Raw genomic sequence first — 16,294 nt, 5'->3', positions numbered from 1 at the left:
CTCTACATGTATGGCAGCCATTCCATTCCAGTGTCTGTTGAATTCCAACACAGGCACACCTCATTCTACTGAATGAGCTACTGATTAGGAGATCACCTGAACCAAATCTTAAAAAACACTGCTGTGGTCATCACTATCCTCTTGCAATAGGACCAGCTGGATGACAGAAACAGTGCTAGTAGTACCTCAAAAGTGATTGGAATAAAAAAATAACTATTGACCATGCCAAAAGAGTTGAAAGTTTTGAGGAAGGAAAAGAAGGGTTCAATTCTGGCTTTACTGGCAGAAGGATATAGTGAGTGTCGGGTTGTTTCCATCCTTCAAATTTCAAAGACGGCGGTTCATTAGAACAAGGTCAAGCAGCAGACATTGGGGACAACAAAACTACAGACCGGCAGAGGCAGAAAACCACTCTCCACTGACCGAGATGAACGCCAACTCATTCGAATGTCACTCAACAACTGTAGGATGACATCAAGTGACCTACAAAAAGAATGGCAAACGGCAGCTGGGGTGAAGTGCACGGCGAAGACGGTTTGAAACAGGCTCCATGGGGCAGGGCTGAAGTCGTGCAAAGCTAGAAAAAAGCCCTTCATCAATAAGAAGCAAAGAAGAGCCAGGCTGAGTTTGCAAAAGACCATAAGGATTGGACTGTAGAGGACTGGAGTAAGGTCATCTTCTCTGATGAGTCCAGTTTTCAGCTTTGCCCAACACCTGGTCATCTAATGGTTAGACGGAGACCTGGAGAGGACTACAAGCCACAGTGTCTCGCACCCACTGTGAAATTTGGTGGAGGTTTGGTGATGATCTGGGTTGCTTCAGCAAGGCTGGAATCGGGCAGATTTGTCTTTGTGAAGGTCGCATGAATCAAGCCACATACAAGGTTGTCTTGGAAGAAAACTTGCTTCCTTCTGCTCTGACAATGTTCCCCAACTCTGAGGATTGTTTTTTCCAGCAGGACAATGCCACACAGCCAGGTCAATCAAGGTGTGGATGGAGGGCCACCAGATCAAGACCCTGTCATGGCCAGCCCAATCTCCATACCTGAAACCCACTGAAAACCTCTGGAATGTGATCAAGAGGAAGATGGATGGTCACAAGCCATCAAACAAAGCCAAGCTGCTTGAATCTTTGTGCCAGGAGTAGAATAAAGTCACCCAACTTCAATGTGAAAGACTGGTGGAGAGCATGCCAAGACGCATGAAAGCTGTGTTTGAAAATCAGGGTTATTCCACCAAATATTGATTTCTGATTTTCTTCGTAAGTTAAAACATTAGTATTGTGTTCAGGTCTGACAACACTGCAGCTTTTTTGTAATTTTGACCAGTTGTCATTTTCTGCAAATAAATGCTCTAAATGACAATATTTGGAATTTGGGAGAAATGTTCATTTTACCCAAACACATACCTATAAATAGTAAAACCAGAGAAACTGATCATTTTGCAGTGGTCTCTTAATTGTTTCCAGAGCTGTATATATATATACACTCACCTAAAGGATTATTAGGAACACCATACTAATACTGTGTTTGACCCCCTTTCGCCTTCAGAACTGCCTTAATTCTACGTGGCATTGATTCAACAAGGTGCTGAAAGCATTCTTTAGAAATGTTGGCCCATATTGATAGGATAGCATCTTGCAGTTGATGGAGATTTGTGGGATGCACATCCAGGGCACGAAGCTCCCGTTCCACCACATCCCAAAGATGCTCTATTGGGTTGAGATCTGGTGACTGTGGGGGCCAGTTTAGTACAGTGAACTCATTGTCATGTTCAAGAAACCAATTTGAAATGATTCGACCTTTGTGACATGGTGCATTATCCTGCTGGAAGTAGCCATCAGAGGATGGGTACATGGTGGTCATAAAGGGATGGACATGGTCAGAAACAATGCTCAGGTAGGCCGTGGCATTTAAACGATGCCCAATTGGCACTAAGGGGCCTAAAGTGTGCCAAGAAAACATCCCCCACACCATTACACCACCACCACCAGCCTGCACAGTGGTAACAAGGCATGATGGATCCATGTTCTCATTCTGTTTACGCCAAATTCTGACTCTACCATCTGAAGGTCTCAACAGAAATCGAGACTCATCAGACCAGGCAACATTTTTCCAGTCTTCAACTGTCCAATTTTGGTGAGCTTGTGCAAATTGTAGCCTCTTTTTCCTATTTGTAGTGGAGATGAGTGGTACCCGGTGGGGTCTTCTGCTGTTGTAGCCCATCCGCCTCAAGGTTGTACGTGTTGTGGCTTCACAAATGCTTTGCTGCATACCTCGGTTGTAACGAGTGGTTATTTCAGTCAAAGTTGCTCTTCTATCAGCTTGAATCAGTCGGCCCATTCTCCTCTGACCTCTAGCATCAACAAGGCATTTTCGCCCACAGGACTGCCGCATACTGGATGTTTTTCCCTTTTCACACCATTCTTTGTAAACCCTAGAAATGGTTGTGTGTGAAAATCCCAGTAACTGAGCAGATTGTGAAATACTCAGACCGGCCCGTCTGGCACCAACAACCATGCCACGCTCAAAATTGCTTAAATCACCTTTCTTTCCCATTCAGACATTCAGTTTGGAGTTCAGGAGATTATTTTGACCAGGACCACACCCCTAAATGCATTGAAGCAACTGCCATGTGATTGGTTGGTTAGATAATTGCATTAATGAGAAATTGAACAGGTGTTCCTAATAATCCCTTAGGTGAGTGTATATGTATATGTATATGTATGTATGTATATATATATATATATATATATATATATATATAGTAGAGGCAACACTAAAACACATTTTTCTACTTTCTATGAATGAGCATTTTGCTTCCAATAAAATAGCTGCAAATGTGGTGTTTTGATGAAAAGCTTCCTGGGCCTTTGTTTTGATTTGGCCTTTTCAGTAGGTATTGGTACTTTTTAGTGACTTGAATGTTCTTCAGGCTTATTATCTTGGGTTCTACAGCCACAACTAAATAAGACTATTAGAATCTAGTATAGCTTTTTGCTAGCATCACCAATGGAGTCGCTTAGGACGCCATGTTACGTTTGGGTTTTCTAAACCTTCTGTACTCTCATTCCTCCATGCAAAGTGGACAGCAGCAGCCCTCATTATACCTGTGTTTTGGTGCTCTATTTAATTCCTGACCACATGGTGTATTTTCTGCTGGCATGGCCACGCCAAGCCAAAGGTTTTTTAATTAAGTCCCTGAGAAAGGGATCTCTTGCTTGAATTGTAATCATCATGACCTTTCTATTCAAGCATGAGTGTAGGATCTGTTAATATTCTAAGATTTGCTTGTTAGCTGGGCTCTGCAAAGGTCTTTAAGCCAAAAGTTTAATATAAATTGCCTGCATCTATATTAAATTTAGCTGTGTTATAACCATTTTGGATCTGGGGGTAGATGTGTAAGAGGAAATAAGAGATTGAAATGTCACTTTGTTAGTGAAACAAAGGATTTGGCTCCGGAGCTGGTGAGAGGATACCGAGAACAATTACATGTCTTACTGGAGGCTACTGGAGGCTTACTGGAGACTATTAGTTCACATTGAATTGGCACGTACTTCTGTAGGTTTCTTTGTTTTCTTATTTCATTGAAAAAATTGACATAATTAGTGTATTATTTTAAGGATGCGATGCATGGCTGCATGCTTAAATGCAAAATGGAAATGTGTTCATAGGGTTTTACATAAAAAAAACTCACAGTATTGTTGTTATGTAAACCAGTGCTGTTAGACTGTTCGACACAATCCATATTGGGTATATTGAATATGTTGAATTATTGAAAAAGCAATTAAGAGCTTCTTATTTTAGTAGAACAAAATAATAATATAAAAGGATCGTCCTCCCCTTTTGGTCCTCCGACGGTTTGGTTTTAACCCTGCACAGGTCACAAGAGGTACAAGTTTGATAACTTTGTCCTCCATAGAATCACATGTGATGTATGAGAAAATAAAAGTAGTTGGTTTAGGCAGGCCGAAGACTGGATGGCAGGAGGAGCTGAGGGCAAGACTGAGGTACCCATTATGGACCTGTGAGGGGAAGATTTCTTGCTGCAGGGGAAAAAACCTCACTTCTGTAAGTTTTAAACCTACGTATAAAAAAGTGATAACCGATATTTTTAGCTGAGTTTTGCAATCTGCAAACTCCCTCTTATGGTAAATGCCAAGGCAGGTACTGAAGTAGGAAAGCCCATGGTGCTATTAAAAGGATGCTGGCTGCTGTTTTTGTATCCACTCAGGGTTTGTGGATTCCTGCTGCATAAGCAGTGTGTGTAGATCAAAGCAAGTGCAAGGCCTCCTGTGATCCGTAGAACTCGTCATTTCTTGCTGTTTAATGCAAAGCGTCCGCTCAGGCCTGGCTGGGAAACGGGCTGTTCAGCAGTGACTTTCTCCTGCTGCACTATTGATCTGCTCAGAAAAGACAAAATAATTAACATTGAGTTGCAGAACAAGCTGTAAGGTTCTGTTTTGTTCTTCCAATTATTGATTTGCTGCTGTTTTATTGGAGGTCATGGTAAACTCTAATAGCATTGCACACTGAAGTGGATTAATGCTCTGAAAAGGGCAGGATATTGCTGGAGTGACTGCTGCTTTCCTGAGGTATTTGTGATGCATGACTGTGTGAACTGTAATGTTATACAAGTACAATGCAGTGTAATTGAGAATTGTGGTGGCCAAATGCTTACAGTCTTTGTGGTCTGCTAAGTGTATTTAAGAACACAAAATCACACAAAAGCTTGTGCTATTGACTGTAAACAGCTTCATCTTTGTATATGATATTCATGGGATACTACAGTATACCTTAGTATACATTATGTAGGCCTAGTTAGTATATGCTTTCCCCACCATCACAACTGATTGAATTGTATGGCCAATTGCAAAATTGCAAAAGTTCACTATCAACTATGAATGTCCCTTTACCACCCTTGCATTCCTATCACTCCTGGATTCTTTTATATTTTTTTATTACAAGAAGTATAATTTCCCCCTAAAAATATATTTAAAACTCTGGATTTTTCCTACATCCTAACTGTTATACCTCCTTAAATTATGTATTGTATATATCATCGTGCCTGTGCATTGAGAAATCTTTACATTTTATCTGTCATCAACTGTTAAGTACTGTTGGATGCTTTACCGTATGTGGAAACAAATATTATTCTAATTAGTGCCTTTCTTTCTGTATAAAAAGACTTAGGCTAATAAGACGCTAATCTAATTAGGCATGCTCTTTCTCCACAAATGTAAGTACATTAAGGAAAAACAATACTGTATGTTTAACATCTCTGCACAGCTAGGAAAAAAGTTTCCCTTTTTGCAGGAGAAGCTGAAAATACAGGTTCAAATCGGAAATACTAATGTGGTATTTAAAGAGATTTTATGCCCATATTTACCAAATTCAATTTCTTATCCCCCTTAATGGTTTTATTTTTATTTTTGTATTGTCGTTTAGCTTTGGGGGATTAATGTATATCGCTGCCATCTGCCTGCTACCCAGCACCCATCAACCCCCCCCCACCTCCCCTTGAACCGACCCCTCCCTTTTCAGATTTTTTTTTTTTTACAATCGCTGTAAAAATCAAGTTCTTTTTTCCAGTTATGCTACCCGCTCCTTACCCTCTCAATGCTTTTTTCTCATACAGCCTTTTTCTGAAACAAAAGATCAATTTTGTGGCCTAAGCTCCACCCCAAGCTTCTCCCTCCCTCCCTCTCTTGCTCACTCTTGCTCTCTCTCTCTCTCTCTCTCTCTCTCTCTCTCTCTCTCTAAGGCAGTGACACTTGGGTTCTCTGTGAGTGTGTGAGAGAGGGAGAGGGAGGGAGGGAGAGAGAGAAAGAGAGAGAGAGTGTGTGCGTGCGTGCTACTTTAGTGTAAAAAAAAAGAAAAAGAAAAGAAAAAGAAAGAAATTGAAGTGGCCGCCATATGCCAAGGATTTTTGTTAATGTCTTGCTGAAGTGCCGTATTGTTAAGGGGGAAAAGAAGAACACCTAGATGGGAAGCTCTCATTTGCTGAACAAAGGCTTGCCTTTAGGTAAACATTTTCACTTTTTAATTTTGCATGGGGCCATGTAAAATGGTTATGCTGGCATGTACACAGTTATTTGTATGTACATAGTGTTCCTGCCTCCCCTTCCCCTTCCCCCACCCCCTACCCCCAAAACCACTCTCTCTCCCTCTCGTGATCTTTCTCTCTCTCAAACACACGCACACACACACACACACACATATTACTTGGACTGCCTGCTTTCTTTAGCTTTGCTTTTCATAGCATACTTTGTTCAGTACAGAGGTTTTGAGGGGAAAAAATAAGCTCCATATCTGTAGCTGAACATTATGTACATTGTGTGAATGATGGGATTTTCTCAAGCAGTACTGAAGGACACAGGAACTGAAGTACAGTCTAACCTTTCCGACGAGGAAAGATTTGAAAAGCTTTGTCAGGGCGCAAAACGGCATGCCCCAGCAGTCATCGTGTTCGCAGACTGATGTTGGGAATTCACTTGCTGGTTTAGCAGTGTAGTGCTGGATGTCTTTGCTCTCCTATACTGGCTCTGCTGGGAGAGAGGGAAAAAAATGAAACCAAACACACACTCACACACACACACACAGACACACACACAAAATAACCAAAGGATATTTGTATGTGATTTACTGCCAGGTGTTGCGAGTAGTTCTAATGCAATAGCTAGTGTACGCACAGTTCTCCTGTGTTTTATGATGTGGGAATGTGCAGTGTGTTCAATGGCCTGAACTTGTTCCTATTTGCACTGCGTTGAAAGGGGGAAATGCTGGTTCTAGAACAGTCTTCAGAGTAGGAAGCTGGTTGAGAGAGTGTGCATTGCACAATAACATTTCACTCATTGTTTTCTCCATTGTTGCCAGAGACTGAAGGTGGATGTAATTTTGTTTTATTTTAAGTTTTTAAGTTATGATCTTACCTGCTTATGTTAGTTTTACCATTAAAAGTTTTAAGCGTCCCATAATTTGTCATTTAGACGGCAAGTATTACTGAGGACATGGGAACTGTATATGGTACTGCTGAATACCTCCTTCTCAGAATGAACAATGTTGACCCGAACTGTCTGTCAACAGTTGCGAATCAGAAAACAGCCAAATGATTGACAGAGATATGTTAAATATTTCTGAATAGAGTAAAGTGTTTGGTCTCCCTATTGTGTAATGTCTCTGAAGAACACACACTAAATTCCAAAACAGCTAACTTAAATTCCTACTGAATGCACTGTGTTTTAACTGTCTATTCTGTATAAGACAGAATTTGTTATGATTACTAATGTATTATTAGTATTGTCAGTAGTAGTAGTAGTAGTAGTAGTAGTAGTAGTAGTAGTAGTAGTAGTAGTAGTAGTAATTCCCATTGATGTTGCCACTTTGAATTGCACTTATGTTGTAAGTCGCCCTGGATGAGGGAGTCTGCCAAGAAATAAAAATAATAATAATGTTTTCTTCAGACAATTATATAAAATAATACCCATTATTAGCAATTCAACAAAGTCCTGCCAAAATGAATATATAATTTGCTTTAAAAAAAAATCTACTATGAAAGGTATTGTGTCCTTTATACCCAAGAAATCCCAATTTTCTTGAGGTAGTGTTTATTGTTAGTTGAATAATTATCTGTGTCCCTCTCATTTAAGATGTTAATGTGACACACCAATGTGTGTATTTTACCATTCCTATGTCACATTTGTTTTATGGCAGTGTGATTAAGAGAGAACTTTTTGTGACAGTGATTAAACTGTATTGATACAGAAGGTGGGGTGCCTATTCAGGTAAACAAACAAACTGTAATATTGGATGGATAGATAGAATATATTAGTGTTCCAAACTGAATTATGAGAAACCGTGTGTGCGTGTGTGTGTGTCTGCAACTTTATTAGAACACCCCATGGCTTCTGTAGTTCTGATTTACAGTGAATATGAAACAAAACCAGTATTTGAAATCATGACATTTTGCCTTGGATGGACTCATTGATCAGTGTAGGCCTAAATACTGTATTATTATAATCACTCACATTTTACCATCTGGTAAGGACCTTACTTGGCAAAATGTGCTTTCTAGTAAAATACTGTATTTTAACTATAACTAGGCCTGTATTTTCATTAAAATTATGCTACAGAGATGAATGAAAATATGGCAATATTTGTACTATTGTACTATATGTACTATTCTGTCTCTATTACACAGGTTAAACTGGACAGGTTATGTGTTTCTCCTAATCATGTCATTTTTGTGTGGTATCTGTTTTGTGTTTATATTTTTTCAGAACAGATTATATATACAGGCTGCTGTTGCCTAGCTGAACCATCATCTTTTCACTGATTGAGAATAAATGCCCTCATGTCACAGCAAATAGGACTTCAACTGCAGAATAGCTTTTCACATTGAAACTGCTGCTGAGCCTGTTAGTTTACACTGCTGCTGTATCAGTCAGGGAGCCAGCACCAAGAAAGGCATTTGCTGCTTATCAATTTGTTTATAAATAAATTGGTAATGCTGACTTATGTATCTGTTATTTTGAGTTTTTAAATCAAACTGCTTTTTTAACAATGGCACTGTGTGACACACAAGAGCAAACGGTAACGCACAAGAGCAAAAGATTTGAGTCTTCTCCCTTAAGACGCATGCTGTGGCCTTTTGTTGCTTGTGTTCCTGCTAATGTACAGAACAGATACAATCTTCAGATTCCCGTGGTTAGAGCTGTCTAGTTGTGCCAAGAAACCTTGTTAAACAGTGTATTTTTGATGTTCCCGATACAGTAGGTCAACAGTGTATTGTCATTTTGGTTTCCCACCTGTCTATAATAGTCCTCTCATGAGGAAGAGATTTTAATCTCCTCTGGCCTTCCTCGTTGTATATGGGTCAAAGTAAACGTATAAAAACACAAATTTATTATGCATTATTTCGCAAGACAAAGTATCCTCTTACATTGTGGATGAGCTTTGGTGATAAGGGAGAAAGGTTGCCTGTTGATTTACAGACATTGTCATTAAACTGCCTGGCCGTTTGTTATCTTGGGGATACTATATTATGTAAAAAACCTAAAAAACTAAATTCCTTTAAAAGATTAAGTCATATATTAAAATGTTAAAAGCTGTACGTGAAAAATGAAATGGAAAAGACTGAAAGGTCTAAATCGACTTAAAGCCAAATGTCATGAGACATGGGAAATCAATAACACCTCTCCTGTACAGCACAGATGTTGTTATTTTAGTTTATTTGTTATAAACGATGGACTATTTTGTTTCCCTTTTAAAGTAGAAGACAATAGCAATAGCAGACAGTTTGTATTGCTTTACTCTTTTGTAGAAGGATGCAGAAGATTTGCATTTTCTTCACTATTGTGATATAACCTTTATTTTAAGCACTCCCCCAAAAGGAAGGACATCTGAAACATGGAGGAGGGGGGGGACATCATAATTGTAGAAGCAGTGCTTTCTGCCGTTTGATGTAGTTCTGTACATCCGTGGCTAATGTGACAGCGCCACCGCTGTTGTCCCTGCAAACGCTGGCGGTCTTCACACATCCTCAGAGCGCCCTGCCATCACAGGAAGTGCCACCCGAGGGAGTAAAACATATTTCCATGCAGAGGAAAAGAGAATGGTTTTATGGTGGAAAAGAGAAAAAGGAATTACACTTTTGTCAGACCATCCTCAGGGACAGGATTTAACCGTTCTTGGATACTGGATTGAAAAACTATAATATGAACTGAAAAGTTTATGTAATTAACGTTTGATGTATTTATTAATTGATATGCACTTCCCAACTCCTTTTCTTCATATTTGCCTCTGGGTGATCAGAAAAATAGTTAATGCACTTTAATTGGAATTCGACCAAAAAGCTTAACAGAATCTGACACCTCCCCCCCAATACATTACATTTGATGTAGATTCACAAACACAGTCTACGTAACTGTATATACTTTGCTTCTTCTTTTGGAGCTGAAGATGAGGGTTCATTCCCAAAACTGTAAAGCAAAGTACTGTTAATTTCACTCCGTATATCAATTTGGTCTGTGGCGCCTCCACAGCTGTACTTTAAAGAGGGTGCGATTAGGGAGTTGCAGTACAGTTGTAATTGTTGCAGCATTTCTAACATGGTTAATAGTTGGCTGACCTGATCTGTTTTGTTGTGAAGAAGATGTAGAGAGAGAAGTTGAGACACTGCTGTGAATCAGCCAGAGGGATTGAGAAAATATAAATATGTATTTTCTTAACTGTATAATAAACATAATATCCTGCTTATATTCAAGGTTATAGTGTTATTTATACATATAGTCTGTTTCATGGTTAATGAAATGAATGTACTTCGTGTTCTACCTCTGACTCGACTGCTGTTTCCACCTGCGCTGTTCACAATTGTATCTTTCTTCTCGGTTCTGAGGTTCCTTCCGTTTTTAATTTCAATGTATTTTTTTATTAACATAGATGTTTTTGCTTGACATCAGTGGTGTCTTTCCCACAGGTGTGCATTTAAAAACCCTTTAAACATTTGAAAGAGTTCTTTAATGTTTACCATGGTTACCAAAGGCATAGTGGTACGTTCTGTTTACTTTCTTCTACAGTAAAGCAGCTTCTCATCTTTTTTTAATATTGCGTGAAGCCAGGGGTTTGAGTGTGTGCAGCTCAGGAGAGAGTATTCACCCTCAGCTGTGAAGACAAACATTTGGATTGAAGCTTTAAACTTAGGAAGCCCGGTGTCTGCCTGTTGCAGCCGTGAGAAACTTGCATGTGATTTGAGGTTTGCTTCTCACATTTTCTTTAGCATGTCAGAGTGACACATCATTAATGTCCTTGTGACCAAACATCAAAACCAAATCTCCCAGCAGGCTGGATGCACACCATGAAATGTGTCCCATCTGTTTCCATAAAGACGCACACGCCATGTCTTTGTCAGGTCCCAGTGCGGAATTAAGAGCCTTATTCACACAGTTGAAATGCAGTGGATGTGTAGGGTTGTCACTTTTTCGAATGGGGACTTCTGAGTTACCCAGAAGTGGCTGTCTGTTAAACCCTAGGGGAAATACTTGTTCGGGACTTCAGGAGGTATTTCAGCACCTTGAGTATATTCCAGTGCTGCGATTTGGTTTTACCACAGACTACAACCCCCCCCCCCCCGGCTCACCACACACTCCTCCCCATGGTGCTTAACACTCCCAAGTAGTTGCGTAATTTTATTTTTCTTTCTCTGTCTGTTACTTTACAGTAGAAACATGAAACCGCTGAAAGCACCTGGGACAGCTACACTATCTTCATAAACGTCCCACATGTACTTTCAGAAATCTCAAAGTGAAACATGTTTTGCATGTATTATTCCTGGCAGAATTAATATTGTTTTATAACCAGAAAAGAAAAGAATATAAATAAATGACCGGATTTGGGGTTTGTATCAACTGATCAAACTTACAGTAAGATACATCCCAGAGGCTGAGCTGTACAATAGCATCTCAGGCTTTAATCTCTAAAATTTTTGTATTTATATATTTTTGTATATATATATATATATATATATATATATATATATATATATATATATAATTTTTTTTTTTTTTATTACAATTAAATTTTATTCAGCATAAACTATTAATACATTTCCACAGTCAGGGTTTATTTTAAAAATGCATAATATTGCTGATAATATTGAGAAGATTACAGATTATTGTGGATTTGGAGATTATCTGTATTAAAAAAGCCGCCTTCACCTAATCTTCTGTTAAAACGAATACCCCAAACCTCCACTGCTAGTAAGTAGGAAATGATTACAGTAAGATTGAATTACAGAGCCAACTAGTTCTTTTTTTGTTTTAATTAAAATGTAACTACATAAATTAATACAATCTTGTTATTCCATTATCCTATTGGTACTGTTCTTTAGGTAGTGATACTCAATTTGTAATCACGTTTTAATTATTCACCTACGAAGCACATCAGAACAATAATTTGGTGACATGAATGATTTGTGTTTCGACTGCTTGTCTGAAAATATATATTTTGTTTGTGTGATTTATGGATTAAGTTATAGTGTTCAGACTAGAATTACTGAAAGCTGGAGTAAGCGGACACCATTTATAGGTGTTAATTTACCATTTACAGCATAGAAAATGTGGATCTCAATGAGCAATGTGTGTGTGCATTTTATAATGTCATGACCCTTTCTCTATTGATACACTTTCTATCCAATTCTCCTGCGAATCTCCACTTAATTATGTCCTTTGCTGAGTGTCATGGAAGTTCAGTTTACTCATCCATGTATCCATGTACTTGTGTACTCACTCCCATGCACAACTAGACACGTGCACACACACACACACACACACACACACACACACACACACACACACACACACACACACATCCCTTCACTGTGGTGAAAACATTTAGTTTCTTGCAAGGAGTAAATTCATGACAGCTGAGCATTGTTCTTTGTATTTTGTTTTTATACATAACAATTGTCCCTTGTGTGGAGGATTCATTTACCTTTTAATACCAACCAGACCTGGACAAATATTCCTGTAGCTAATTACATTAACACAATCCCTCTTTTGCAGGGATGGGAGGTAAATGTTCTTGTTGTTTTTGTGTATTTTTTTTTTCGTCCTGGCACCACTTCAAGACTGCTATTGCCTTTCCAAAACTATTGTGTTTGAATAAGGAACTGTGGTTCCTATTGCCTGGTTCTAATTAACCTGGCCACCTAAATAAAGCGAGACAAAGGAAAGAGAAGGGACAGGCATATCGAGCACTGAATGTCAACAGCCAAATTCACAGCTGTGGCCGTCTAACAGAGTTGCTTTTGGTGATATTTTCTGCTCAGGGAACATGTCTAGTGGCCTCTCTGGGATTGCATTGTTTGAGATGTGTGGCTGTAAAGATTAACAGACATAACCCCCCCCATCCCTCCTCCTCCACTCTGTCCCCACCTCCCATCAAGAAAAAAGAGTCTCTTACAGTGCAGGGAAGGAGCTAACCTCTGTACAGCTTGATTTATAGTGCAATTTACTGAAAGAGCACAGTGTATGGATTATTTACTGTTAATTTATTACTTTAACACAAATTGCTATGCTCCGTTGTCATGGGGACCGAAAAATAGTTTGCTGTGCCACTGAGCTTAAAAGATCACTGCGTTTTACAGTTCATTTTCACATTTTAGCAATGTGGGTGTCTGCACACCGTAGCATTTGACTTTTTAAAAGCCAGATTCTGTGATGCAGCATTTATGTTGGTCCTCTCATTCACCGTGTGTGGAAACTTAGCCACCTAGTTTGTTGTAAATGATGGTTTTGGATTCGACTTCCTAAAACGACTTTGCGTTGTCTAGTAGTCAAATGCGTTCTTTAATGCTTTTTAATTTGTATAAATGGTTGTATATGAGTATCCCACATACTTTGCATTTAAATATTTTCATCAGACTGTGAACATTTGCTTTGTCTTTTTTCTACTCACTGTATTTGTTATTGGCAACATTAGTAGTCCTGTTCTCCACAGTGTTATTTGTATCGTGTCATTTGAGCAGTACAGACATTTCAACTTATATAAACACCTCCTACAGGGTACCTTTTTCCACATCTAAAAGACATTGAACTATGAACACAATCCATTGCTATTGTGATGGTTTAAGCTCATATATTGACCCAAAGTTCGAGAAGGACTGGCTTTCACATATGTGCAGCTCCTTCATCCTCTCCAGTCAGGCTGCAGCAGAAAGACTGTGTAGGTTTACAGCTTTACTGCCATGAGAGATGTTGCTTTTTGGCTGCTGTGGATGACAGAACTGTATCGGGAGTAGGCTGCTGTCTGGCATGAGTTATTATACAGACAGTGGGTTCATCCTAACGACAGAGTTCACAATGCAAACATGCCTCTGCTGGTATTTTTATATTAAAAAGCTCCTTCACAATTCGGCTTGTACTCAACTGTCGGCAGTTGAGGCTGCTGTTAAATGATGCAGTCTAACATTAAGCAGACTGTGTTACTGTACCATACATTCAAAAACAAATTGTACAAATGTATATATTTTTTATAATATTAGGTTAATATTTATTATTTATATTTTTACTGGAAGGGTCATATTTATATCAGTAATGTATTAGTAGTATCATAAAGATAGACACATGAAGTCATTCACAAATGGTAAAGTACCCAATCATTTCAATTCCGTATGCAGAACATTGAAAAGTACAGCTGCAGTCTTTTCTTTATACCCCATAAATTACCCTGCAAAGCTCTTTGTGATGCTTGGGCTATCATTACTTCGGTGGGGGACCACAGCGCTGCAGCTTTCACAGTAATCTGATTAAATGTAGCACGTCCCAAAGCCCTCCAGTGGCTGCAATCCCTGGTTTGATGTAGAAGTTAGTAAATTCTGACTAGCCCCCTTCCTACAGCCTGTCACTTCTTTGTACTACCCATTTTGTTCTCATGATTATCAGGAAACAAACACACATAAAGACAATAAAACAACATTATTTCCTCTGTTGGGAGTAGCTGTTAATTTTAAATAGAAATTGTTTCAAACATGCTGACAGATGATTTATTAATATCTGTACCTGCTCCTTTTTTTGCGGCCACCAGTAAAGATACAACATTTGAATATTAGCAGATGTTAATACTGCTGAATTGTAAAAAAACAAACACACAACAACAACAAAAAACTCTCCCTTTTTTCTTTTCATCAAAATCACAGACTTGCTGCTCAGGAAGCAAAATAAATTATATTTTTTACCCCCAAAAAGAAATTTTGAATGCACACAGATTGAAGTGTCCATTATCATCTTTCAAACGTGACCACACAAGCAGTCTTGCATGGATGGTATATGATGAAGAGGACTCCGATGCTGTGTGCTTTAGTATGTAATCTAAATGCAAGACTGCCATTTAAATTAATTACATTCATGAAGATTTTGCTTCCACATTCACAGGCAAATTAAAATGTAAAGAGAAGGGTATTATTTGTTTAAAATTACAGTGTGCATTTCCCTGGTTGTAGTTATTAGCTGTACATCTGGTACATCTTTTTTTGTGTTGCACAGTGAGCAGTATATACAAAATGGGTTAATTACATCCTGTCTACTGTATCTTAGTACTGAAAATCTTTCAAATACTGAGATTAGGGGCAATATATAAATATATATATATATATATATATATATATATATATATATATATTTATTATTTTCACTTATTTTGGACTATTTCACTTTACTACATTTTTTTCTTGTCCTGAAGAAACCGAGTTACTTCAGGTTATAATCAGTGAATCATTGAAAGAACAAAAAGTACTGTTGTGAATGAAAACCCATAAGCAAGATACAGTTGTCAGGGGCTGAAACGGAAAGACAAACAAATCTTACCTGAAGAACATTGATATTTTGTCAAGATGGTTTTGCCTTGCAGCTTGTTAATGAGCTTGTCTCGACTAAGAACCAGTCTGGACAATGAAGAAATCGGCATACTATAGACCCACAGGCCAAGTCACATCATCCAAAGCTTATTTACTGCTTTGTTTATTTGTCTTATTTAAGTCTGCGATATACTCAGAGCCCCACTCAGGCAGGCTGTGTATTTGAAGGAGATTAGTCAACATTTGAAGTGTTGTAGCCTTGTAGTGCTTTGTTTGCCTGTTTGTTTGTATTTTCAGATGATAATTCAACGATTAAGAAATGTACAACAAGAAGACAAAAGTGTTTTGGAAGTCAGCTGACTTTGCCATTACTTTTTTTTTTTTCTTAATCAGCAGAAACATTCATGAGCTTTATCTTGCACATCTGTGATAACCGTATCAAAGATATGCAGCTTTTACAGCAGATTACATGAATGACATTTCACAGTTGAGTTTAAAAAAAATATATATAAGAATTTGTTAATAGATTAACATTTGAAGTTTCTGACAGAAATATACTGCATTTGATTTTCAGCTTCTAATAGATTCTAGTGAAATACTTTTTTTGGGGGGGGAGGGAAGAAAAACATGACTCAGCTGTGGTTGAAGTATTTGAAAATAATGGCCCTTCCTGCTGAACCAAAGGTTAAGTGCTGAAATGCTGCCACCTTGGAGTCTAATGTAGCAGAGGTTCTGTACCAGCACACTGTGAAATAGATTGTCTTAATATCACTGCTGTGTTTTCTAAGTGTCTAAAGACTTGACAGGGCTTAGTTCACATCAGGAAAAAATAATGATACCGCTGTATTGGAAGGAGAAGAGTACCCAGAAACAATTCTTTGTCTGAAAAAAAATGTCATACTGAGACAGGTTGAGGGAATTTAATGTTTTCTTGAACAGAGGAG

At 38.4% G+C, this 16,294-nt stretch overlaps 1 protein-coding gene across 7 annotated transcripts in view; it reads left to right on the top strand.

Moving 5' to 3' along the window:
• Window positions 1-16,294, top strand: part of ctbp1 (C-terminal binding protein 1) — a 185,034-nt gene that overhangs the window by 135,086 nt on the left and 33,654 nt on the right. The window contains exon 1 of one of the 7 annotated variants that reach the window (XM_066720199.1): window positions 5,766-6,023. The exons of the other annotated variants lie outside the window; for them this stretch is intronic. Coding sequence (XP_066576296.1) covers window positions 5,984-6,023 — 40 coding nt within the window. The 5' untranslated portion in view covers window positions 5,766-5,983. Of the gene's footprint in view, window positions 1-5,765; window positions 6,024-16,294 lie in introns of those variants that run through there. 7 annotated transcript variants of the gene reach the window in all.

Source organism: Amia ocellicauda, chromosome 13 (genome assembly GCF_036373705.1).
Source record: "Amia ocellicauda isolate fAmiCal2 chromosome 13, fAmiCal2.hap1, whole genome shotgun sequence".
Lineage (NCBI taxonomy): Eukaryota > Metazoa > Chordata > Actinopteri > Amiiformes > Amiidae > Amia > Amia ocellicauda.
This window is presented reverse-complemented; position numbering and strand designations above follow the sequence as displayed.